Here is a 26,483-nt window from a genome sequence, read left to right as displayed (position 1 = left end):
GCAATCCTTGTTTAAACTGTTCAACACTGCACAATATCTCTTTGCCCTTTTTTAGGGTTCCGTTGCCAAATTGCAAAAAACGGAACCCTTATAGATTCGTCACGTCTGTCTGTCTGTCTGTCTTTTTTCTAATACTTTGTGCGAGAGACACTTCCAAAGTGGTAAAATGTGTGTCCCCCCTGCATTTCTAAACCGCTAAACCTAGAAACTTGTAATTAATCACGTAAGTGGACCTTGGTAAAAACTCTCAACGAAAATTATTTTGGATATCATGTGATAAACAGTTTCTGAGTTATGGAGAAAAACTATTAAAAAATTAAACTACAGTACGGACCCTTGCGCGAGGCCGACTCGCACTTGGCCGGTTTTTTTTATTAGGTAGTTCTTTTATCTATCCGTATATGTATAGTTATACTATTATTTTTGTTACAGCCAATAAAGCCACCCAAACACGAGAAGTTGAAATAAGATTTTCTGCCATGCGCTCTGAAAATGAAATTGTTTATTGTACTCGGGACTTACCCCACATAAATTACTATCCCAATCTGAGTATTTCAGATCCTCGAAACGAAGATATAGCCAGAATAATTTTATATGAGCTAGAACGTTTGCCCGAAAACCACCGCATTAATGCTTATGCCACAATATTCAATGATATTAAAAAAATTCAAGCTGAAGTGTCCTCTAACCGTGTTGTTAGTGATAGTAATATTGGTGTAAATGAAGAAGAGGCCACAATATTCAATGATATTAAAAAAATTCAAGCTGAAGTGTCCTCTAACCGTGTTGTTAGTGATAGTAATATTAGTGTAAATGAAGAAGAGGCCAGGAAACGCGAGTTAAAATTAAGAGTAATGAAAAATTTATTTTTGAAGAGATCGTTCGATGATGAATAGTTAATATAATTTTTTTGTATGTCATGTCTCACGCTCAGGTATTAACTAATAATATTTTCGAGAATTTCATTGTATAAAGCAAGTACGGTTTTACAAAATTTTATATTTTTGTTTTAGATGGCGCGTGTCATGAAAAATCGGAATGTGATTATGGTGTATGCTCAGACATAGATTTAAGGAATTTCGAGCAGGAGTATTTAAGGTTCATTCAAAAAGATTCTGACGAAGAAACAAATGAGTGTCCTGTTAATGAAAGATGCGAAAAATCTGACATTGAATTTGTTTTACCTGAGGAAGGCGCTCGTAATTTTTTTACTGATACTGACGATCTTCTGCCCCAATTGGAAATCCATGAAGAACAAGAGTTTATTGATAGTTGCGGCTGTGGTAAGTCATGCCAAGAAAAATTTCCTCGTGAAGATATACTAATGTCCAGATTAGAAGCACAGGAAATGAATACCAAATGTGACCTAGGCCATAATCATTTAAATAACAATGCTCAAAAAAAACCCAAAGCTCGGCGGAAATGAAATGTATCACAAATTATAACGATTAATGAGTTATTAAATACTGCATAGTTTGAATCCTCGAAATATTTTTCTAAAAGTGTGAAATTGCTATTCGAAACTGGTAGGGGTGACATTAGTGGTTTCTAGTAAAATGGTATTAAATCATTGAAAAGGGTGTTTAAGCATACTAATTATCCAGTTAGAAAAGTTAATATTAATTCAAATAACTTCGTCCCGTACAATAGTCTCATACGGGCGGCGGCGGCTACCTGATAAAGTACGAGAATACATGACGGTAAGCCTGTTTTTAGAGGTCTTTGCGGTAAGTACCTATAAGAGTGAGTGAAATAGCAAGTCATCTGCTATTTCACTCACTCTTATAGGTTCGGGTATTCTCGTACTTTATCAGGTAGTCGCCGCCGCCCGTATGCAAGTCATCTGCTATTTCACTCACTCTTATAGGTTCATGTATTCTCGTACTTCAGGTAGCCGCCGCCGCCCGTATGAGACCATTTTACGTCTCGCTCACGTTTATTATGTGAGTGATACAGGATACTTATGATGCGCAGTCTTCCGTTGTACTTCGTTAGATCTGTGCGTTTTTTGTATCGTCAAACCGGCTTTGGTTTATACTTCATTCTGTTAACTACGACTTTGGCACGATTTTTGACTACGACAAGCATTGCGATTGGTTATTGTTTAAAGATGGCTAGATGTGTTACGTGTGATCGATCATTATACCGTGGTGTTCGGAGACACGTTCTTACGCATCATTTTTTTGATTCCCGGAGAGATTTCGTTGAGCGCATTTTCCAGAACTTGCAACCGCTACAGGAGGTAAGTCAATCTTATGTATAGTATGATAGATATAAGCAAAACTGTATATATGATAGATAGATATACGCTATTACTTAAATACAGACATTAAACAAGTAACAAAATACAGCAACATTATTACATTACGTTAGTGTGGGCTAAGGCAGCCTTTCGACGGCTTTCTTCTAGATAACCAGTATTATAATACTTATGTAAATGTGCATGTAGCTGAGGCACTGTCTTCACATTCTATAACCTAAGATTTCGTGACCGTATTAACCGGAGACCGGAGTTTATTGTTAGTGAAAGTAGTTAAGTAACGAAATGTTTGTTTGTTTCAGCTTGCATTTGATGGAACGAGGTCGATATGCCATCCTTGTTGGCATAGAATTGAGCAATCCTTACATCAGCGACCACGTACTCCACCTATACGTCAAGTGTCACCGAGTCGTGCAGCAATCCAAGTTCCGGGTTTCACTAGAGCGGCAAACACTTCCCGTCGCTGTATGATGGAGAGTTGTAATAATGTGCAACTCCGGCAAATGCCTAATTCAATTAAGGTATTTTTGCTCAGTTATTACCACCTGTACATACCCCCACTTGCGAGGATTTGCGAAAATCATCTTCGAAATACTGCATTGGAAGACATGTCTCAGAGTGTGTCTCATGCTCAAACTGATTTTAATAGTGGAAGTTTCGGAGACATTGTACGTATGTATACATTAGCACTAGAAAACAGATGCAAATTGAATTTTAACAATTTGGATGAAATAACAGCAGAAGATTTACATTTTTGGACTGGCTTGAACCATGAAGAGTTCAATAGCTTATTTGATCAATTACCGACTTTGTCCCGCAGATCTTTTTCTGCTCGAGAGGATCTAGGTATATATTTAGCTAAAATAAGAACGGGTGAACCCAGTATACGACTGGCAACGCTTTTTAATAAATCAAGACAAAGTATAGACAGAAAAATTAAATTGGCGAGACAGTGCCTTAACAATGATTTTGTTCCATTACATTTAGGGCTAGATCACATTAGCAGATCAGAAATAGTCGAAAGAAACCGAATTCTTCCCAACTACATCTTTGGGGATGACCTTTGGACAAAAGCATTAATAATATGTGACGGAGGTTACATTTTCATACAAAAAAGCTCTAACTTCTTCTTCCAAAGAGAATGCTACAGTCTTCATAAATACACAAATCTAATCAAGCCTTTTATGTTGGTCTGCGGTGATGGACATATTTTAGATGTCGCAGGTCCATACGCAGCCACTGCCTCAGATGCTGTAATCATGCGGCACATTTTGGAAAATCCTGATGGCCCACCTGAGGAGGCACCAATTAATTATTATCTTGAACAAGGTGATACGTTCATTGTTGATAGAGGTTTCCGGGATGTTATTCCTCTGCTTGAGTCGTGCGGCTATACAGTCCATATGCCCCCAACGAAAAGGCGCGGTGAAACACAATTAACATGTGAAGAAGCCAATAAATCTAGATTGGTGACCTTGTGTAGATGGGTTGTTGAAACAATAAATGGAAGGTTCAAGCGTGACTTCAAAATGTTTAGATACCGGGTATTTAATACAGCTTTACCTACCGTAATGATGGATTACAGAATAGCTGCAGCACTAATAAACGCGTTTCAACAGCCCTACGAAGATAGCCAATATACAGAACAGTTTATAGAAACCATAAACAGGAACATGAATAGGCCCAATCTTTTGGCTGACTATGTTGTTGAGCGCAACTTAAATCGCCAACGAGCAACCTTTGTGCGCTTGGAAGTTAATGACCAGACATTCGAAGATTTCCCCAGACTGACACAAGAAGAACTAATATTGTTTGCCGTGGGAACATATCATTGCAAAATAGCACGTTCCTATTGCAGTGAGCACATAAAACGAACAGGTGTTTATGAAATTGAAGCTTACAGAGATCCAGTACTTATGACATTGAATGGTGAAGAAGGAGCATTGATAAGATGCCGAATTCAATCTAGGCACGTTAGAAGTAGAATTTACTACACATATATATTGTATAAAAATGAAAATAGTAGATACGCTATTTTAGAACACTATTGTACATGTATTCACGGAAAGAGGACATTGGGCAGCTGTGCTCATGTGATGAGTATTATATATTACTTGAGCTGGGCCAGATTTCAAAATGACTTTATTCATCCTGGACACACATTGGATTATGTAATTCTAGATTTAGAAAATGAATAATGTTTAAAATAATAAAATGATCCATGTAACTAACTTTCTGTGTTTTCTTTTCTTTTAATGTAAGAGGAATTTCACAAAGTAGAAAAATATTTAAGGATGACCATATGTTATTCATTATTAAACATCTATTTTAACGATTCAATATCCTTTTACTAAAAAGGGTAATATGACCCCTGCAGATCTTCGAATAGCAATTTGACACCTAAAAAAATATATTTCGGTGATGCCCCCTATGCAGTAATTAATTACTCATTATAACCAGTTATTTCAGATATATTTCATTCGCGCCGGGCCTGGGTTAATTTTCCATAATATGTGAGCATTGTCCTTTGTTTACTATGGGTGCTCTAAATGCTTTAACTCGTCATGGTCCCAATACTCTTAAAACAGAAAAACACAAATCACAGATCAGAAAAGCAGCTCATACAACGTTTTACTTTCGAGGCATAGCTGTTTGTAAGAAATTTTTTCAGTTTGTTTATGCATTAGGGGAAAAAAGATACAAAAATGTTAAGAGCAAAGTCCTTACAGGAAATTTAGCAACAGTGTCTTCTTCACATAATTCTGCGACAAATAGAACCAGTAATGCCCAACAAACAATTGATGCTGCAAAATTCATAAAGTCTTTTTCGAAACAAAATTCATTAGTCTTGCCTGGTCGTATTCCAAGTTTTCACAACCCCGACTTACATATTCTTCCTAGCTCAATGAATAAACGATACGTTTATGATAAGTACCAAGAAGCGACAAATTTGTCGGAAAAAAATGCTGTGAGCTTACGCTCTTGGTACAGAATATGGCAAACGTATGCTCCAAATATCGTCATTCAAAAGCCTCGAACGGATCTATGTACCAACTGTCAACAAAATATTACAGCTTTAGGCAAAATGCAAGCGTTAGACGAACACGAAAAGCTTAGTTTGATAGAAAAATCCTCACTACATTTAGAGTTAGTTCAAACTGAACGTGCTTATTACAAACAATTAATTGACAGATCAACAGGTGTATTTGGAAACCGGAAACTTGGGGAAAACCAGCCATGTTCATCGCCAGGAACAATGCATTACTCCTTTGATTTTGCGCAACAGGTACATTTACCTCATAGCTCGCAGCAGGTTGGGCCTCTTTACTTTTTGGCGGGATATAAAATCGGTTTGTTTGGCATAGCTGCAGAGCCAGTAAAACAATTTGTATTGTATATAATTCCAGAAGCTTGTAATACTGGAAAAGGTTCAAATACCGTTACAGATAGTACAACTCAGTTGTGCGCGCGGCCCTATATGTGCGTGGGCTTGTAAATATACAACTTTCATTCGTGTGGCAGTGACGCGGCAGTCGTCGTCCGAGTAACACGTGTTCTTATCGCTTTTTCTTACGGGTACAGTCGTTTCGAAAATGTCTAGTTCTACACGGAGAAAATGTTTAAGGAGTCAGGTAAATATTTTTTTATTTTAAATTTGGATGTAATTAATGTTTATTATGATTCCATATACTAAAAAATATGTCCTTGTTAACTTTTACGTATTATTGTTTTAGACTCGAGGAACCATTGCTAAGGTATACGAATTTCTGAAAAAAGATGCGAGAGATATATTGGAATTAGTAAGTGATCCAGTTTGCAGTGCAAGTCCAATTTTAATATCGAAATTAAGTGAACATTTAAATAGCGTACGGAAAAGAACAGCAATGGCAGTGGGGGTATCAGAGAGAACAATTACTAATATATTGGCTGAAGGAAAAGAATCTGACTCTAAATTTAAATCTCCGCATAAAGACCGTAAAAAACGTTTAAAGAAGTTAGAATTAGACAACTTTAACGTCGATGTTATACGTTCCACTATTCAAAATTACCATTTAGAACATCGTGAGTTACCTACCTTGCTAAAGTTGAAAAGAATATTTCAAGATAAACTTAACTATGATGGAAGTATTTCGACTCTGCGTACAGCTTTGTTAAAGTTGGGATACAAATGGCGAAAAACTGTGGATAACAGACGTGTTATTATAGAGCGGCATGACATCCAAAAACTACGATTTTCCTACCTAAAAAATTTACTCAGATACCGTCAAGAAAATCGGTGTATCGTATATACAGATGAGAGCTACATCTTAACTAATCATGTGCAAAACAAAGGATGGGGTAACAAAGATGGACCACCTTTAAAGAGAAACCTGTCGAAAGGACAAAGAATTATCATTGTGCATGCTGGTTCAGAACAAGGTTTCGTACCTAACGCACTATTGACATACAAAGCAAATAGTGTTTCTGGTGATTACCACTCTAACATGAACGCAGAAAACTATGAAAAGTGGCTAAAAGAACGTCTAGTACCGAATCTTCCACCTAACTCTGTGGTTGTGCTTGACAATGCCTCATACCATAACGTTCAAAATGACAGAGCCCCAAATTCTAATTCCAAAAAAATAGAAATGGTGAGATGGCTGACAGAAAAAAACATAGCTTTTAATCAAGATATGAAAAAAATCGAACTGTATGATTTGATTAAAAAAAATAAAGAAAAATATATCTGTTACAAGATTGACGACATACTTCAGCCATATGGCATAAAAGTTCTTCGACTGCCACCATATCATCCTGAACTAAACCCTATAGAAAATGTGTGGGGAATTTTAAAAAATTATATTGCTTCGCATAATGTCGATCAAAATGTGACGGAAATAATGAAACTCATAAATGAACGTTTAAGTCAAATTGATGATGGGATGTGGGGTAATACTTGTCGACATGTACAAAAGAAAGAAGAAGAATACTATAGAAATTTTGACATGGAGTCAGAATTCATAATTAACCTTGGTGAGAGCAGCGAATCCGAAAATTCATCATTTGATTTTTCAAGTAGCGATTCTGAATAATGTTCAATAAATAAACATTAAATTACGAAATAACTCTTTTTTTTAAAACCCGTATATAACCCGTAAATAACTCTATTTGTATTTGTACCCGACTGTACCTCTTGTCACGCACACAAAGTCACTGTATATGTACAAGGTTTACCCACACATAGGGCGGCGCGCACAACTGAGTTGAACTATCTGTATCTCATTCATAGACCACTTTTTCAAAAATTTTGGGCTCGGTGAAACAGACGTCATTTGTCATGCTGACAATTGTTGCGGTCAGAATAAAAATAATTTCATGATGCAGTACGCTTTATGGCGTACATTTACGGGGAAGCATCGATCATTTCAGCTTTCTTTTTTGCCCGTTGGACATACTAAATTCGCCCCGGACTTGTACTTCGGACTATTTAAAAAAAAGTTCCGTCTTTCCAATTCAAACACAGCCCGAGATGTTTTGGAGTGCGCCGTTTCAGCTTGCCATAATTCAGACACTGTTACGGCAGTTCTTGTCGGTAATGAAACTGGCGAAATAATGAATGTGCATTCATACAATTGGGCCGATTTCTTTAAAGAAAAATCCCCACAAAGCGTGCCCATGCTGCTTTCTTACAACCACTACAAAGCATCCATTAATGATCCTGGAGTCCTGCAATGTACCAAAAGGTTTGATGACCAAGATATCAAAAACATCGCAGTTTTTAATCCAACTTGTGATTTCACTCGAAATGCTAGTCCGACTACAATACCGCCTGTAAGGTTATCGTATGAGCGACAACAATATTTGTTCCAAAAAATTCGTCAGTATGTTTCCCCTGACGCTCAAGATGTGTTGTGTCCAGAACCTATAAAAACCATTACAACAAGTGCTACGGAAAATCCATTACATGACGTGGTAATGCCGCTCATAAGTACTGACTCAGCAACCCCATCGACGTCGGTACTCACGATAGAAAGCCAAAGACGTAAAACACCCAAATGCGGCTACTGTGGCCAACTGGGCCACAGAAATCAAAAAAGAAATAACGTTTATTTTTGCAAACAAAGGGAACTTGATGAGCGCTCTGAATCTGGTTAATAGTTTAAGAAATAAAAAAAAATGATTTCTTTTTGCTTAAATTATTTTAGTTTGTCAAGCTGTTTTTTTTGTAAGCAAAATATACTTAAAGTTTTTTGTAAGTAAGCCAGTGTAAAGTTTAGTGAAGTGGTACCTGACTTAGAATATTAATGAATAATTTCCTTACAAACGAATATTCGCAGAAAAACATTTATTTTACTATCGAAATACATTTACTTTACTATTTAACATAGTGATAACACGATTTCTGTAATATTAATCATGTTAAATAGTAGTTATTTTACTTGTGACACTAAACTTTACTAGGTCCTCAAAGTGGTACCCTAATTATATTTCCGTAGGAAAAACACTATCAAACCACTAAACTTTAAAAGACGATAATTACTACAAAACATAGTACATAGCATCATTACTATCTTTGGATCTCTGTGCTTATGTATATTTTAGCTGATTTTGTGATGTTACTTTAAAAAATCATAAAATTTAGTTGTTTTATGTTATGACAATGTGTAAAACTAATTTATGATAATTTTAATACTTTTGATTAAAAAAACATAAAAGATACATAGTATTTTTATTTTTTCCGTTCCTTTACTACTTCAAATATATAACCATAATTAATAATCCATTGAGTATAGCGTATTTTCTTAAAATTATTCAGTAATTAAGATACTTCATTTTTTCCACTCTTGCATGTTTCTTCTTTGTAAACCTTTCAAACCATTACAGTTATTGAGACCATTGATATCTTTTTTCAATCTTTGATGATAGTAGATTAACTTGGTACCAATCATTCCATAACTTCCTAGTAGAAGTGTATTTTTCACGAGCTTAAACTTCAAAGTCATTTTTCTCAACTTGTACATTTTGCCTACTACAAGTTTAAAAAAATATTAAAAAATAATGGTTGCATCTAAGAAAATGATTCTTTTTTTACTCGATAGGTAATTTTATCTAGTTTTAGAAGATATCAATAACTCCATACCGCTTAAGTGGTCCCTTTTCCCTGGCACAGTCACATATTATGAAATACTTCATTACACTGATTTAACTTTAAAAATATGTTAGATGGCATATTATTCTTTATATTAATACATCTCAGTATATTTCATATTTCATAGTGTAAATAATATTCATAATTCCCTTTTTTTGGAGCAAATATTGGAGCAAAGTAGGAACATTTTACGGTACTAATAATTATGGTAAATCTTTGTGCCAAACTAACAAACCACATACAAGATATAGCCGCAAAGCTGTCTTTCGTGAAACCAATTATGAAGAAATGCTGAAATTTCTAGGACTTAGCCTTCTGAAAGGTCATATAAAATGTCCTAAACAAAGGAACCTTTTTACTTTAACCAAAGCAATGTATTATCATCCGATATTTACCTACACTATGTCAGGGCGACGGTATGAACAATTATTCTAAAGCTAAAAGAGTTTTAATGTTTTATTTGAATTTCAATACAGGCAAGATAAAAAGATGATTATATTAGCAACTTGTTAATTATAAAAGAGGCTGATTAATTTTGTGATTATTATTAAACAAATTTATATATAAAATACTGGTTTTATTACTATTATCTGTATAATCAACTTTACGGCTATAGGCGTGTAGTCCCTATGCGTAGTTTTCATGACATGCAACATGACAGTACGCTCATAGACGTAAGCGCCTATAGGCGTTCTGTCATTCAACAACATTGTACATACAACCGCATTGACACTACGCCCATAGGCAATGTATGAGAATAAGAAGTGTCATTTAGGAAGAAATTCTTAACTTGTACTGTCCACCAACGTGTTAAGAAACGTGGAAGTCTAAAAGCTAAATTAACATCGTTCGGAAGTTTTTTAGAACTAATTAATGGACATGAAGTACTCGCCGAAAGACAAAAATGCGAACTTGAATGTCAAAAAATGATTTTGTGAACACATAGAACATTTCATGTTCTATGTGTTCACAAAATCATTTTTTGTTTTCTTGTCCATCATTTATCAAACTTGATGTTGATTCACGAATAAAAAAGGTGAATGAAAGCAGAGTTTGCATCGATTTTCTGCGCCCAAGTCATCATCAAAACCGGTGCAGATTATCCAATTGCAAATATTGCAATTTTAAACATAACACACTTTTACATAAAGATAAGGTCAACAAAAATTCATCATAATCATCTTCTACTCCTAATGTATCTCGCGTACGCAGTTATCATTTAAATGATTATGATTGCTGGAACAACTTACACGTGGAACCGTGGGGATTTTAATAGAACGCAAATGGATAACCTGCTGGAAATGTTAGAAAGAATTTCATTACAAATAATGACTTCAGTGATATTCGCACAATACCAGCTCATTTACTACATTACTGGATAGGACTAATGCTACTCAGTTTTCTCGTCTATTGAGCAGTATACCCCGTTTGCACGAGGAAGTGCCAAATGCTAAGTATTTACCTAACTAAATTGAGAACTGGGGACAGTAAAGAAAGTTTGAGTGGAATATTTCTACAATAACTTTAGAACGCATTATGAACAAAGCAAGAAGCATATTGAGTGAACAATTTGTTCCTCTTCATTTAGGTTTAGAACACATGTCTGTAAGAGAAGTGGCAACAAGAAACAGAGTCATACCTGAAGGACTATTTGGAAATAACACAATGCCAATAGAAACCAAGCCAGCAATTGCCATCTATGATGCAACCTATGTATATGTCCAAAGCAGTAGCAATTATTTATTTCAAAAACAAACTTATAGCTTACCTACATATATATATATATATATATATATATATATATATATATATATATATATATATATATATATATATATATATATATATATATATGTAAGCTATAAGTTTGTTTTGTCTTCTTCAATCTTGTAAAGCCTTTTATATTTGTCTGCTGCGATGGACATATATTAGATTGTATAGGGCCATATAAAGCTACGACAAATGATGCCACAATAATGAGCAATGAGTTTACAAGTCAGATGATGCCACGAGGACCTATTTTCGGGAAGGAGATATATTTATTTTAGATCGAGGATTTAGAGATGTTGTAGAAGAATTACGTGGTTTTGGGTACATTGTACACAATATGACTGAATCTTTGTTGGATGGTCATCATCAACTGACTACCGAACTAGCCAACAAGTCTCGCTGCATAACTATGTGTAGATGGGTAGTTGAGGTAGTAAATGGTCGTCTGGATTAATATATTAAGAAATGTTATTTCATATTACATGTTTACAAAATATTCATGGAAAATGGAAATAAAGTTGAGTGGTCGTACCTAGAATTATACAAACTTCAAGAAAAATAAAACTTTCATTTGGCAAATAAATTAAGACAGACACATACATTACAATAATCAAAAAATGAAGGTTAAACTGGCAACTCAGTTATTTAGTTTGAGCGTCGCTGATGCTATAGATTTTTGCCGAGAAGAGCATCATATACCCATTTTTCCCGAAAGTGCACCAACAATAAATAGGCCTCTTCGATATTGGAACGAAGTTCCTTATCGCGCGTTCGGCGTAAATCTGAAGGCCAAACAGAACGATATTTGACCTTGATTTGACCTCGATCCTTTTTTATTAGTACCTGCATGTTAGGAACAGAGAGGGCGTTGATAGTGAGTATTCCTGTGAGTCAACTAGATGGCGTTTTTTTTTTAAATAAACAGCGACGCGTTGTTAGTATTCCTGGACGTCAATAAATGCCGTTTTTTAAATATTTTTTTGAGTGTTAGTATAATAAATAAACAGGTTTTTTGAACATAAGAAATAACTTCGTTCCATTCGGGTGTCCCTTGACACCTCTCAAGTTTTTTAATTCAAGAAATGTGGTTGCATTTCTTGAATTAAAAAAAAAACTTGAGAGAAAACTTCTGTTGTGTATACATTTGAATATCTGGACAAAGCAGTTAAATATATTTCTAATTTAAAATGTGACAAAGGGCCATTACTAACATAAAGTTAAAGAAAAGTCGGATTTATGGGGTTTATTGGATGAGCTGAAGCTGTAAAACGTTTTCACAAAACTCTGATTGCATCTGGTGAATTAATTTTCTTTCCATTTTACAAAACAAGTCAAGACCGCCTTGAATAATTTACTGGTAATATAACGTCGCATGGCGGCGCGAATAACAACCCTACAGCTAGGTAATTTAAGGCTGTGTATCATTTTAAAATTGTTCATCAATGGAGCGAATTTTAACAACTCAATCTGCTGAAAAAGCTTTGACTTGTGACGAAAATATTGACAGTTAAGATGACCAAGAAGTACCTGTTAATCCATGTTACACTGATTTCAGATTACACAGATCAAGTTATTGGATACATTGCAGGTACCGTGGTCCACGCGCTTTAATGAAAAAAATTAAATATGAAATCTGTGTTTGTGCACTTGTCAAGTTCGAGAGATTCTATGCACAATGAATAAAAAAGATAAAGGCGGATTGCTTTATCCATCCAGTGACGTAATTAAAATATGCAAACGTGCAGAATCTATCATACGACTACACATGGATAGATTAAAAAAAATATCTTAGTCGCACAAATATTACGGCATTTTGTTGGTACTAAATGGTTTGAAGTCTCTACTATCCCCAGTGGTTCTTCTTCAAGACACCATGCCCCCGCACCAAGTGAAAGTCTCCTTCCTGAGCATAGTGCACACCAACAATGGACCCAGCGAAATATACAGCACACAGATGGAGACAATGCAAACAATAGCGCTACCTCATCCTCTTGATCATCGTCCTCCTCCGCAATAATCGTATACAAGAATATAGAAAAGCCTCAGTGTGTTTTATGTAAGTAATAAAGTGCTTAATCCAGAAAACATGAAATCGAACAACTTAAAAAAAATATTTTGAAAAAGTTTACAAGGAGTTCACGGATAAAAATATAGATTTTTTTAAGAAAAAGGAGAAGATTCTGAAGTCATCACGATTGGATTCTACAGGTAATATGCTTGCTTTGTGGACTTTGTTTTGTGATTCTGATTTGGAACTGTTGAAAATGGTGGCCTATACGAACGAGGAATATGCCGATTTAGAAGACCCAAATTTTTTTTAACGCATTTTGTGGACTGATGAGTCCAAATTTGACAAAGATGGTATAAGAAATTACCACAATGCTCACTATTAGGCCTCAAACACAGACGGAAATCCAAAAAAGAAAAGAGCAAAGGGATCCCAGAGGCGATTTAGTTTGAATGTGTGGATGGGTATAGTTTGTAACTATTTAATTGGCCCATATTTTCTACCCGAAAATTTAAATGGAGAAACATATTGTTACGGTACATGGTATACGGACACGTGGTCTATCTAGCGACAAACCAGCGAAGCTTACCGAGGGAGCACAGGCAACATAAATCCCCTACTCAATACTAGATGGCATAAGGTGCGCAAGTACATACTCGAACCTTCTAGAAAGGTCCAATGTTTGTTTACGTGTTTACCGTTTATTTGTTAGCGTGTTTACGTGTTTCAATTTAGACCTTATGACTGAGTCCATAAGGTCTAAATTAAATTCAACTTACTGCACTTATCGCAAGGACGGCAGTTTTATTGTGGTACATGCCCGAGCCTCCTAGAAATTTCCCACGGTTGTTTACTTGTTTACGTGAATCGGGAAATTTCTGGAATTCGTCTCGCCATATAAAAAGAGCCGCAGGCAGGCCCGGCAAGTCAGTTCGTTTCGAGCTATCATCAAGGCGATTTCGGAGTGACAGCAAGTGATCAATAGTGAGTGAACCAGTGAAACCTGCGACTTGGCTACGATCTAGGACAGTGATAGTGCTTAGTGATTGGACCTAGTGATTAGTGTTTGGACTTAGTGCTAAGTGTTGAACCTAGTGTGTGCTTGTGTGACCTAGTGTTAATAAAGTCTTCAAGAGAGAGTCACCAGGTCTTTCTCTCCAGATCCTCGAACCCTAGCACGTAACAATATGAAAACTTTTTGACTGAAGAATTACCACAACTATTGCAGGACTTACCGGTGGAAATCACCGAAAATATGTGGTTTCATCACGACGGTTGTCCTGCACATTACAGAAGATCAGTCCGTCAATTGCTAGATACGACGTATCCCAATAAGTGGATTGGGAAAGGTGGACCTACACCATGGCCAGCCAGAAGTCCCGACTTAACCCCCATGGACTATTACGTATTGGGACACATGAAGACTTTGGTGTATGACAACCCCAATCCCATAACGAGTGTAGAAGTTTTACGCCAAAAGATTATTGATGCAGCCGATAAAATGCGAACTACACTAACAACTGGAGTAGTTAAAAGTGCTATGAGAAAAAGAATGAGAATTTGTGTCCGAAACAGAGGCGGGCATGTAGAAAATGAACTGTAAAAACAAAATTTAATAAAAAGGTGAATGCCCAAACTGTATGGACCAAAAACCCGTAATCGATTGAAACCATTTATATGTGGCATAGTAGACTACTTATACTGTATCCCAAATACAATGTCCTTTTTGGATTAAACAATAACCGAGTACTTTAAAAACGATCGTAACTAATTGACTTTTCTCATAGGAATCTATATGATATTCAGGACGACGCGATGCTACAAACGATAGTTTAGCGATTAGTACGTAGTAAAAACATTCTTAATACAGATGTACAGTGTTGTAATTATGTATTTATGAATTTAATGTTGAAATATTTATCACTTTTATATCTGACAGTATAGAATGTTAGTTTGGTATATAAAATAATCTGTATACAATATGTACAGTTTTTCTAGGATTATTAAGTACACGATATCGGTTATATGATCGTTTTTTTTATAAAATAAGGGGGAAAACGAGAAAACAGGTCACCTGATGGAAAGCAACTATTATGTCGCCCATGGACACTCGCAACATTAAAAGAGCTGCAGCCTGCAAGTACGTTGCCGGCCTTCGTTTGCAGGTCGTATTGAAAATATAGTGACAGTGTATTTCAGAGTTTTACAGTGCGCAGCAGAAAGTTACGCAAAAAACGCACGGTGGAAGACTGCCACTCATCAAAGTGATGAGGATGGTATATTTTTTGCGTGGAGCGATGGCGAAAAGTTGCAGGCAAGGGCGTCGCCAAGGGGGGCAAAGGGGGGCAGCTGCCCCCCCCTAGAGATTCTAAAAAAGTTGCCAAATATAATGCAAACAACGACCACTATAAATTAAAATCTGATTATAAAAAAACAATACAATGTTATTATAACTTATTTACAAGTTTTTTATTGCATAGTCAAGAGCTCGTGCTCGTAGCTTTACACATTGGACTCTGTACTGTCACAGAATATATATTTATATAGTACTAAGATACTGTTTTTACAATCGCTGTAGATGTAAGGCTCGTAGTACAAGTGAAAACCTTCATGTGCTGTCGACTTTACCTACAATTCATACCTTCTTTTTCCATTCGTAGAGAATGAGAAAAGTATGAATTGTAGTAGGTAAAGGCAAAAAACGGGACACTATTACTGAGACTTCGATGTCTGTCCGTCTGTCTGTCCTCAGGCTCTTACTCAAGAACCGCTATAGCTAGACTTCTGAAATCTTCACAGATTGTGTATATCTGATGCCACTGTAACAACAGATACTAAAAACTAAATAAAATTAAGATTCAAGGGAGGCTCCCATACAAAAAACGTTATTTTTTGCCCTTTTTGGCTCCTACTCTATAATGGCTATATTATGTAGACACATGATTTTTTTACGGAATCCTCAATTATGTGTGTACTTTAATATTTAATCGCAAAATTAAAATAAAATAAATAATTAAGGGGGGCTCCCATACAAAAAACAATTTTTCCCTACTTTCGGTCTATAACTCCGACTCGCACTTAGCCAATTTTTTTTCTATTTAATTGTACATTATTGTCTATCAACATCGCTTTCACGAGAAAGATCAAAAAAACAAAGGAAATAATTAGTTGATTCAAAGAAGATACCATACTTGTATCTCAGATTTATTTTTTCAAATTATCGGTTTCGGTTATGGTTTAGAAAAAAATGAATTACATATTTTCAATCTACTATTTATGCTCTACTTTGCTGTAAATAAATTATTTTAATCGACTATGGGTTTTTTTTGGGCATCGTCCTTTACTGTTTACATTTTTTTGTTTAATTTTTAGAACTAACTAATAATTTTATGGCGGTACCCACCATTCGCCTAACATTCCTGCATCGCGCTATCGAAGTTTTCTGAGCGCGTCGATATATATACGACAGCTGAAATGTATCACGTGGGCTTCGGCCTGACCGGGCATACCACCTGGCTCGGTCGGAAGATCTTCCTTTTCGGCCGCCACGAACAACGTTATTTCCACATTGGTGACCCTCGACAGAACACGCCTCCTTCATCATCATCACTCCCCGCCCCTCCGCACCGCGCCAGCCAGCATCGCCTCATCGAGTACCTCGTCCACTAGCCGCAATGTACCGCGGCCTGGGCGACTCCGCATCGGCATCATCGGGCTTTCTCACTACACCGACCGGTCAGCAAGCAGAGCACATCTCTCCTGGTCAGCACGTAGCATCGGCCCCGCACGGCAGTTATCCGACTCACTGGATCCCGTGCAGCAGCTTACAGTTCCGACTCACTGGGACTCACTGCAACAGTTCCGACTCACTGGAACTCACTGGCACTGGCGACTCAAGCGACAAAGACTTCAAGATTCGACCTCCGGTCTTCGCACTGCAACAGTTCCAACTCACTGGACCTCATCCTTTTCGGCCGCCACGAACAACGTTATTTCCACATTGGTGACCCTCGACAGAACACGCCTCCTTCATCATCATCACTCCCCGCCCCTCCGCACCGCGCCAGCCAGCATCGCCTCATCGGGTACCTCGTCCACTAGCCGCAATGTACCGCGGCCTGGGCGACTCCGCATCGGCATCATCGGGCTTTCTCACTACACCGACCGGTCAGCAAGCAGAGCACATCTCTCCTGGTCAACACGTAACATCGGCCCCGCACGGCAGTTATCCGACTCACTGGATCCCGTGCAGCAGCTTACAGTTCCGACTCACTGGGACTCACTGCAACAGTTCCGACTCACTGGAACTCACTGGCACTGGCGACTCAAGCGACAAAGACTTCAAGATTCGACCTCCGGTCTTCGCACTGCAACAGTTCCAACTCACTGGAACTCACTGGCACTGGCGACTCAAGCGACAAAGACTTCAAGATTCGACCTCCGGTTTTCGGGGGGGAGTGATGTGGCGGTACCCACAATTCGCCTAACATTCCTGCATCGCGCTATCGAAGTTTTCTGAGCGCGTCGGTATATATACGACAGCTGAAATGTATCACGTGGGCTTCGGCCTGGCCGGGTATACCACCTCGCTCGGTCGGAAGATCTTTCTTTGTGGCCTCCACGCATAACCCACAATTTTATTTCAATGCCCGACGAGGCTATCATCTTTATGTAATAAAAACTGCTATTACCCTATAATGTTATAACTTTTTGGATAGCTGACAAAATGGGGATGTTTTTTCAGCTCATCGACAAACAGACTTCCATAGATTTTTTTTAAGTATCGCTTAAAGAAAGACACATCTTAGGTTTTTTTCTTGTTGGGGAGAAGGGATGATTCCTACAGAGAAAAGGGGTGGTGGACCGAAAGTCTCATAGATCTGTGGAAAAAAAAGTGTCATGTAATTTTTTAAATTGTCAGCAAAGGAAAGCCATCATGCACGGAATAAATCCTGCAGAATCTATTAATCATATGAACTTAACATGACTAAATTATGAAAACCATATAACGATTCTGTCAGTGATGAATTAAAAGTTGGAACTTGGTTTTTCAGAAAAAAAAAATCTCACTCACTTCAATGTTGGATTTTCTACACCAGCAAGTGATGCGTTCACAACATGTACATTATTAATGAACCTGAACAAGATCCCTAACAAAAGCAGTATTTTATGACAGAGAAAAGAATACATAAGGGTGCGTCCACATTTGTATCAATTGCGCGATCAGATCACCGTCGCGTATCATCGAAGTATGTCAAAATGTTTTTTTATTCCCGTCATCCACCGTTAAGACTAAGACATCGCTCGAACAAACGAAATGATAGAGATTTATTTCGTTTGTTCGAGCGATGGTTCGGTGATGACACATGGTTCGGGATTTCCCGATAGTCGATTGTTTATGTTTTGTTCAAACGTTCGTTCGGTCAGTGACATAATATACGTCCATCACAAGCTACAAAGGTATTGTGGGATATACGTGGCGGCCACAAAGGAAGATCTTCCGACCGCGCGAGGTGGTATGCCCGGTCAAGCCGAAGCCCACGTGATACATTTCAGCTGTCGTATATATATCGACGCGCTCAGAAAACTTAGATAGCGCGATGCAGGAATGTTAGGCGAATTGTGGGTACCGCCACATCGGTGTGGCGTCTCTGTCGCACCTGTGAGCTTAGTTTTAATTTATATTAATAATTGTTATTTAAAACTGATAATTTTGTTTGTAATCTATGACACTATTGCTTACATTGTATTTTAAGGCTGGAGAGGAAAAAAATGTTCGGAAGACAGTTGTTTGACAAATTGTTGAAAAATTATTATTATGGATTCAGCTAGATGTAGATTTTGTGAAAACGCATTTTTAAATATTTTATTTTAGTGAGCTTTGAAGATGTGGTAGTTTCATTCCTAAATATCTGCCTATCATTTCAACGATCTCCAAAGTGGTGACCCCGACGTGAAGGAGGCGTGTTCTGTCGAGGGTCACCAATGTGGGATATGCGTGGCGGCCACAAATTAAGATCTTCCGACCGAGCGAGGTGGTATGCCCAGTCAGGCCGAAGCCCACGTGATACATTTCAGCTGTCGTATATATATCGACGCGAACTTCGATAGCGCGATGCAGGAATGTTAGGCGAATTGTGGATACCGCCACAGTATTATACGACGCTTGTGGAAAATTTAATGAAGAAAAAGTAGACGAGCTACAGAAATATCGTTCCACGATAGATAACAGAAAATGAAATGAAAAAGGACGAATGAAAGGACAGAACTTGAAATGAAAAAGAAAAAGACGATGGAGAAACTGACGGTAAAGAATGTTTTTGTGATACACCAGATTGCTCTTTGATTGTAATTGAACAAGAGCCAATAAGTAATTCATTTACAGAACAAATAATAGACTATATTGATGTTACTCCTTCCATGTTATCCCTTTGGACCACTTTGTTTCACAGCCTTTCGAAAGTGATATAATTAGTGATCCTATAAATTCTGATCTTCAGTGTAAATGTTACCGAGTACATAAAAAATGTGTTAAGTATAATATTAACGATTTAGGTCATGAAACACCATCAAAAACCATATTATCTAAACCTGACCAACATGAAAGACGTCTCGATAAACAGATTATTATTATTATTATTAATCCCCTCTACGATTAAAAAAAAAACAAAATATGCTACACGAAACTAAACCTCAGTGACCAGCCATTATACCAGCCAGCCCCCCTATCATTAACTTTGTCAAAACCTGAGCTAATCCGTGCAGGTATGTAAACAGTTGTAAAGTGAATGGTTATGTTTCCGTATCATGTGCACTTTTACTTCTCAATGGTTTTAACCTGTAATATTTGTCTCTGAACTGGATTAAGAAATGTCAAACACGAACGTCAAATTTGACTAACGGAATTGTTTTTTTTTTAGGAATTGAAATGGCTTAGCCATAACGACTAACGGAAAAATTGTAAATCAAGATGAAAATATAGTTTAAAAAAAGATTAATATTTTTTATTATAAAATATACTATTTTCTAATATAAAACGTGGTCAATGTAGGAATAGTTACTTTTGCACCGATTTATTGTATTTAAAGGTAATTATTATAAATGTGTAAATGGTTTTATTTATATCTTTTGGTATTTTATAAGCCCTTTATGAAAACACTGAGAAAATAACACTCCTTCATGTTTATATTATCACAAGCATGGCGATCTAGAGGAGAAAGAATTCTCTGACATTGGCAACTAACTGAGTCGGCAATTAAAAAAGAGAAGAAGAAGGAGACAAAAAAAAAAGATAATTGGATATTGTTATTATGTTTATAGAGATTATGTTTTATGCAAGAAATTGATAAGTTTATTATATCCTATACCTACTTGATACCTACGCTAAATAATCTACCATGAAAAAGTCTTAGAAATGCATCAAACTTGTGGATTACAATTACATGCATTACAACAGAGTTGATGTCATGAGTTGAACATAGTTTGTTGAACTTGAACTCATTCTTGAACACCTACGTTTTTTTGAGCTTTCAAATAGGTATTATTGTAACATAAACAGGCAATTTATAAGTTTAATAATCCCCTTTTTGTGCCTTGTAAGGCATTTTACATTATTAGTACTGTGTACGCTGAACCAAATATTTTTCAGGATAAAGGATGATTGCTAACACTGAGATACTATAAGTACTACATTTTATAATAAAGAATAGCAAGTGTAATGATGACGAAGTCCTAGGAAGATAATATATATTCACTCAAAAGCTTTAATTAAAAGAAATTTAATAAATACTCGTTTTTTAAATGTTTTTTCATTTATTTTCTCACTTAAATATACCTACCTTAGATACATATTCATACACAGCTTTCATCAATAGGTACTACATTTGTCTTACACCTTATTATCAACCTAGTATCAGATAGGCAAGTGTTAAATCTCTTTTATATTATACTTCTAAAAATATTTATACAGCGGAAATCTGCAAATCTGGCAAACCAATAACAATTAGAAACTGCATTGCAAGTTGCAACTATGGGAAATTGCCTGGGATATCTCAGACAGAGAGCGGTCAAGGGTTTTGTGTTCTTTGTGTTGTATTATGTTGTAGAATGCCTCCCGTGTGAGTATCTCTATATACTCACACAGGAGGAGTTCTGAATGTGTTAGAATTGCTCCTCAGTCACACACTGACTGCTCCAACGCAAATGCTTCAACGCGTGACCACTCTGTCTGATAGGTCCCTAAAACGACCACATCTTTTTAAAATGTATAATACATGAGGACTTACTAAAGTCCTCATGTATTTTAAATTTTAATGTAATAAGTAATATAAAACTAATATTATTATTATTGAGGTACAAAAGAATTTTTGGTAATAATAATATAAGTTCCAATGAAAATATTATGTTTTATGAACAATAAGTATGTTTGTTATGCAATTTTTGTTATGTCTTTTTGGAAAAAGTACTATAAGTAATGTAGGATTATATTTTTGAGTTTTAGTGACTATTCCCATTGTATATTATATCATATTGTAGTCAAGAGAAGTTATAAATGAAAAAGTGCATATGAGAATTTAGCTAATTTGGATTTTATATTATCAATGATTTAACTTTTCTAGTAGTTTAGGTGTATGTGTGTGTGTCAATATTTATTCGTGAATATACTTGAATCTAAAGTTTCAAAGGTTGTGTTCTCAAAATTCTTGTTATTGAGAAAGTAATACCTTTGAATTTACCTCTTTGGTGCAGCGTTTATCATGCATGGTTTACAAGGAAATAGTTTGTGAAATAACACAAAGACCTACTGCAATCAAAAGATTGTACGAAATGCTCCTAAGATAGGTTCCTAAGAAGTACATAGTAAGTTTTAATTTAATATAAAACTAATACTTATTATTATTATTGAGGTAAGTACAAAAGTATTTTTGGTAATACATAATAATATATGTTCCTATGATAATATTATGTTTTATGAACAATAAGTTCCATATGTTTGTTATGCAATTCTTATTAAGTAAGTCTTTTTTGGAAAAGTACTATAATGTAGGTTTTTGTTTTTGAGTAAAATTTAGTGATTTACACTATTCCCATCATATAATACCATATTGTCGTCAAGAGAAGAAGTTATAAATGAAAAAGTGCTCATATGAGAATTTAGCTAATTGGGTTTCTAATTGGGATTGATAATATCATATCAATTATTTAACTTTTCTAGTAGTTTAGGTGTGTCAATGTTTATCCGGAGCATGTTATACATACATCTAAAGGTTAAAAGGTTGTGTTCTGAAAATTCTTGTTAAAAGTAAGTAATATTGAATTATTTACCTCTTTGGTGCAGTGTTTATCATGCATATACCAAAATACTTCAGGTTTACAAGGAAATAGTTTGTGAAATAACACAAAAACCTACAATGCAACTATAAGATTGTACCTGTAGGTTTTTGGTGAAAATTCATACTTGTTTTACAGTAATTATACACAACACTTGTGTTCCTTATACCTTGTATGTGTTTCTTGTGTACTAAATCAATGCAGTCTTAGCTCATCGCACAAATGCAAACCTTATTGTTGACTAGACATATAGGTATACTACACCTCACTTATGTTATTATTCTGAAACCTCACTAACACTAAATGGATTACTAAGGTCTCTACGTCTTTACTTATGTATCAGTTCGTGATTAACTTGAGAATACTTAATCGTTTTCCAAAAATTTGGACACTTCGAATGTTAAGTTTTTTGGTTTTAATAACGAATTATTTTCACTAAAATATATGCTACAGACTAAAATATAACTTATTAAGTAACTAACCAACTAAATAGCAATATAATTTAAGACTAAAAAGTATGTAATATTGATAAATAAAATTACTAAAATGTAAACTATTCAGTAAAAGCTACTCGTTGGTTGGTGTTTATTGAATTGCTGTATTTGACGTAAAAGCAAGCGAGCTTATGTCAGAAGTGTTGTCATGATACCAAATGATACGAAATTATTACTCAGTTAACAATGGAGAAGTGAGTTTTGTGTCACGTGACCACTGACTGGCTGGAAAATAGAGGTCATGGTACCAAAATGCGAGCCAGTCAGTATTCTGGCTGGCTTTAAGAGCTCATGATAGAGGCCCTGAATTTTGAACGATGTTGCCATATAAATTAAAATCAAATTTTATTAGTACGGCAGCATTCTCATATCACGTGATGATCCGCGAATAAAAACAAGAACAATATGGCGTTCCTGGTTTGCATTACATCACGCATTGTTTATTTATAATTCCATATTTCATTGATTTGCTTGTAGTTAAAGGCCCACTTGTGCCAGACTGGGTTAACACGGTTAACTCTGAGTTAAATTATGCTTCGGAATTAAATTTTCATCATGTCTTGCCAAGAGACCACCAAGAGTTAACCTCATGTTAATTTTTTAAATTTTAACCCACCGATGCGGGAGGGTTAAATCAACTAACTGTGGGTTAGTAATGTCAAAACTAAGATTTTAGGTTATGTAGTTGGTTGTGTTCAGAAATAGGTACCTGTTTTATTTTGTGTTTAAACATGATAAATGAGCTGCGGGGCTAAAATGGTCGCTTTGAAGATAAGATAAGATAAATATTTATTTCTCAGTACAATACAATATAGAGCTGTTTAACAGTAGATACAATCTTGTCCTTAGTAGTTAAGTACATTCTTATTCCCAAATATTATATTGTACGAGTCTGGTGCCTAAGCTAGGCTGGGCCTGTGTTTCAGGTCACCAGGCTCCTCATCCTCGCAATTTTTATTACTTAACTAATAACATATATATATATATATATATATATATATATATATATATATATATATATATATATATATATATATATATATATATATGTGTATCAATATTCATGATATGAATCATAATATGATTCATTTTTCTAAAATCGCAAAATTCAACTCTGCTTGCTATTCATAATTCTGTATTTTTGTACTGATTTGACATATGTCAGTTTGACAGTTTTGACAATTCATTTGCTGAATTGATTGAGAGGAATTGCTAAATGTGACCTCCTCCTTCTTGTACCGCCATTTTGTGACAATGTCAATTAAAATTTCAAAATTCATTCGTTCGTTGCGTCTACGCCGGTCTTGTGTTTTTGTATATTTCCTCGCTTTTTGCTTGAGTTGAGATCCAAAATATACATTTCTTTGTGCTGCGATCGACATCAGAACAATGAAATTTAAGTGCTGTGTTCGTGGCAACAAGTGACACGCACAGACTTTTTAGTGTGCCCAAGAACGATTCCCTTAGGAAATTGTGGATGTACTTTCTAGTGCCCACAAATCCTTTGCTTATCGGACTCTCGAAGGAGAAATTGATCAGGAAACGTCTTTGTGAGAAACATTTTGAAAAACAACAGTTCCATAACAGGAATATACTCAGGGATCCTACCCGACCTTGTTTACGGAATCTGAAATTAAGCAAGTTTTTAAAAATTGATAGAAATTGTTTTAATTTATAGACAGTTAAAATAATAAAAAAGTAATTTTTACAATGTGTATTAAAATAATTTAACATAAAATTATTCGCAGAGAAACTATAGATAAGTTAACTACATGCTTAACCATTTCATTTTATTTGCAGATATCTTAAATTCTGGGCCTGCTGAGAAGAATACCCTCGAAACAACAGCACTGGTAGTGGAATTTATCGATCAGTTATTTGACAGTGTCAATGGTTACCCTGGTGGGGTAATAAAAGTAAAACTTAGGAAAGCTGTTAAAAAAATTCAATCCTGGACCACAAATTTTGGGTAGAAGCCATACAAAAATTGAAAAACATAAAATTTGTTGACAATAACAGCAAAATTGCAATCCAAACAGGAAAATGTAGATTGGTTCGAGTTCCATCATTAGAAGGATAGATAACAACTGTAGAAAGCTTTCAGAGGATATCGAAATTATTATTTTATTGACAACCTCTGTGGCTCAATTGGTTGAGTGTGTGGCAGCTCAAGCCGGGGGTCGCTGGTTCGAATCCCGCCGACGGAACAAAAAGTATTCAATGTTCCCGGGTCTGGATGTGTATTAAATGTGTATTTTATACGTGGGAAAGCCATGCTTCGGCACGAATGGGCCGGCTCGACCGGATAAATACCACGTTCTCACAGAAAACCGGCGTGAAACAGCGCTTGCGCTGTGTTTCGCCGAGTGAGTGAGTTTACCGGAGGCCCAATCCCCTACCCTATTCCCTTTCCTACCCTCCCCTATTCCCTTCCCTTCCCTACCCTCCACTATTACCCTATTCCCTCTTAAAAGGCCGGCAACGCACATGCAGCTCTTCTGATGCTGCGAGTGTCCATGGGCGACGGAAGTTGCTTTCCATCAGGTGACCCGTTTGCTCGTTTGCCCCCTTATTTCATAAAAAAAAAAAAAAAGATATAATAAAAATCTTAAATATATGTATAAAAGTATTAAATATATTTCCATTGTCTGGTACCTGTAACACAAGTCCTTAGGGTACTTAGTACGGGGCCAGGGTGGAGTATTATTATCCGAGAAATATAAACCAGAAGAAATATGAATCTGCGGAAAAATGACAAAAAGAATAAAATGTCCGAACTGTTTACAGAGATATGTAAGTAGTTCGGAAAATGAAGAAATTCATAAATACATAAGGTATAGAGAATGGAAATTATTCAAAAATAATAATTTGGGATTAACCCAATGAAAAGCTTTTAATTTTATACAGAAAGTCTTTAATTAATACACAACTTTTTGAATAATTATTGTCATGAAAGAAACAAAATTTAATTTAATTTCTAATATAAATAATAATCTACAACTTTCCTGGTTAGGATGTTCTTCCCACGCTAAAATTATTAAAAGGCTTCATATCCATAATTGGTGTAATATAATTAATAAAATTTTGAAAGAAGGGATTGAGGAGAAATATGTCACTAAGATGGATATGATACAAAAATTAGCATTAGTTAAATATAATAAAAAAATGCGTAAAAACAAGTGTTAAATAAATAGTTTTAAATGTAAATATGTTGTTTTATTTATTATTTTAAAAACAATTATTTTATAAGTAGTGATCATCCACGCAGTCCACATCGATAGAATTAGCACATCACTATAAAGCTCGATATCGATACTTACTTTTGATTATGCAACACTACTGCACTAATTTGACAGACAGAAAAAAAATAAGCAGTACAACTAGGTAACTCGGCTCTGAAAAGTCACTATCGTACGAGGGGAGGTCCAAAAGTTCGCGGAATGAAAGGGTTGTTAATAAAATATAACAATAAATTTATTTTTCCTTTTCAAT

At 35.7% G+C, this 26,483-nt stretch overlaps 3 protein-coding genes across 3 annotated transcripts in view; 2 read left to right on the top strand and 1 right to left on the bottom strand.

Moving 5' to 3' along the window:
• LOC121740366 overlaps window positions 1-26,483 on the bottom strand; it is a 68,759-nt gene that overhangs the window by 9,110 nt on the left and 33,166 nt on the right. The window lies entirely within an intron of this gene.
• Window positions 1,990-4,485, top strand: LOC121740367. The gene is made up of 2 exons (XM_042133041.1): window positions 1,990-2,242; window positions 2,563-4,485. Exons 1-2 carry the CDS (start codon window positions 2,111-2,113, stop codon window positions 4,456-4,458), a joined length of 2,028 nt encoding a protein of 675 aa, XP_041988975.1. The 5' UTR covers window positions 1,990-2,110; the 3' UTR covers window positions 4,459-4,485.
• LOC121740380 lies at window positions 5,698-7,522 on the top strand. The gene is made up of 2 exons (XM_042133063.1): window positions 5,698-5,892; window positions 5,995-7,522. The coding sequence occupies exons 1-2, from the start codon at window positions 5,854-5,856 to the stop codon at window positions 7,330-7,332; spliced, it is 1,377 nt and encodes a 458-aa protein (XP_041988997.1). The 5' UTR covers window positions 5,698-5,853; the 3' UTR covers window positions 7,333-7,522.

The sequence above is a fragment of the Aricia agestis genome, chromosome 3 (assembly GCF_905147365.1).
Source record: "Aricia agestis chromosome 3, ilAriAges1.1, whole genome shotgun sequence".
In the NCBI taxonomy this organism is placed as follows: Eukaryota; Metazoa; Arthropoda; class Insecta; order Lepidoptera; family Lycaenidae; genus Aricia; species Aricia agestis.
Note: the sequence above shows the minus strand (reverse complement) of the source record. Positions and strands in the feature narration are given on the sequence as shown.

Excerpts from the sequence above, each read along its gene's own strand:
- LOC121740367 (XM_042133041.1), top strand. The coding sequence starts at position 2,111 with ATGGCTAGATGTGTTACGTGTGATCGATCATTATACCGTGGTGTTCGG. Across the intron at positions 2,243-2,562 it reads ACTTGCAACCGCTACAGGAG|CTTGCATTTGATGGAACGAG; the intron begins GTAAGTCAATCT and ends TGTTTGTTTCAG.
- LOC121740380 (XM_042133063.1), top strand. The coding sequence starts at position 5,854 with ATGTCTAGTTCTACACGGAGAAAATGTTTAAGGAGTCAG. Across the intron at positions 5,893-5,994 it reads GAAAATGTTTAAGGAGTCAG|ACTCGAGGAACCATTGCTAA; the intron begins GTAAATATTTTT and ends TTATTGTTTTAG.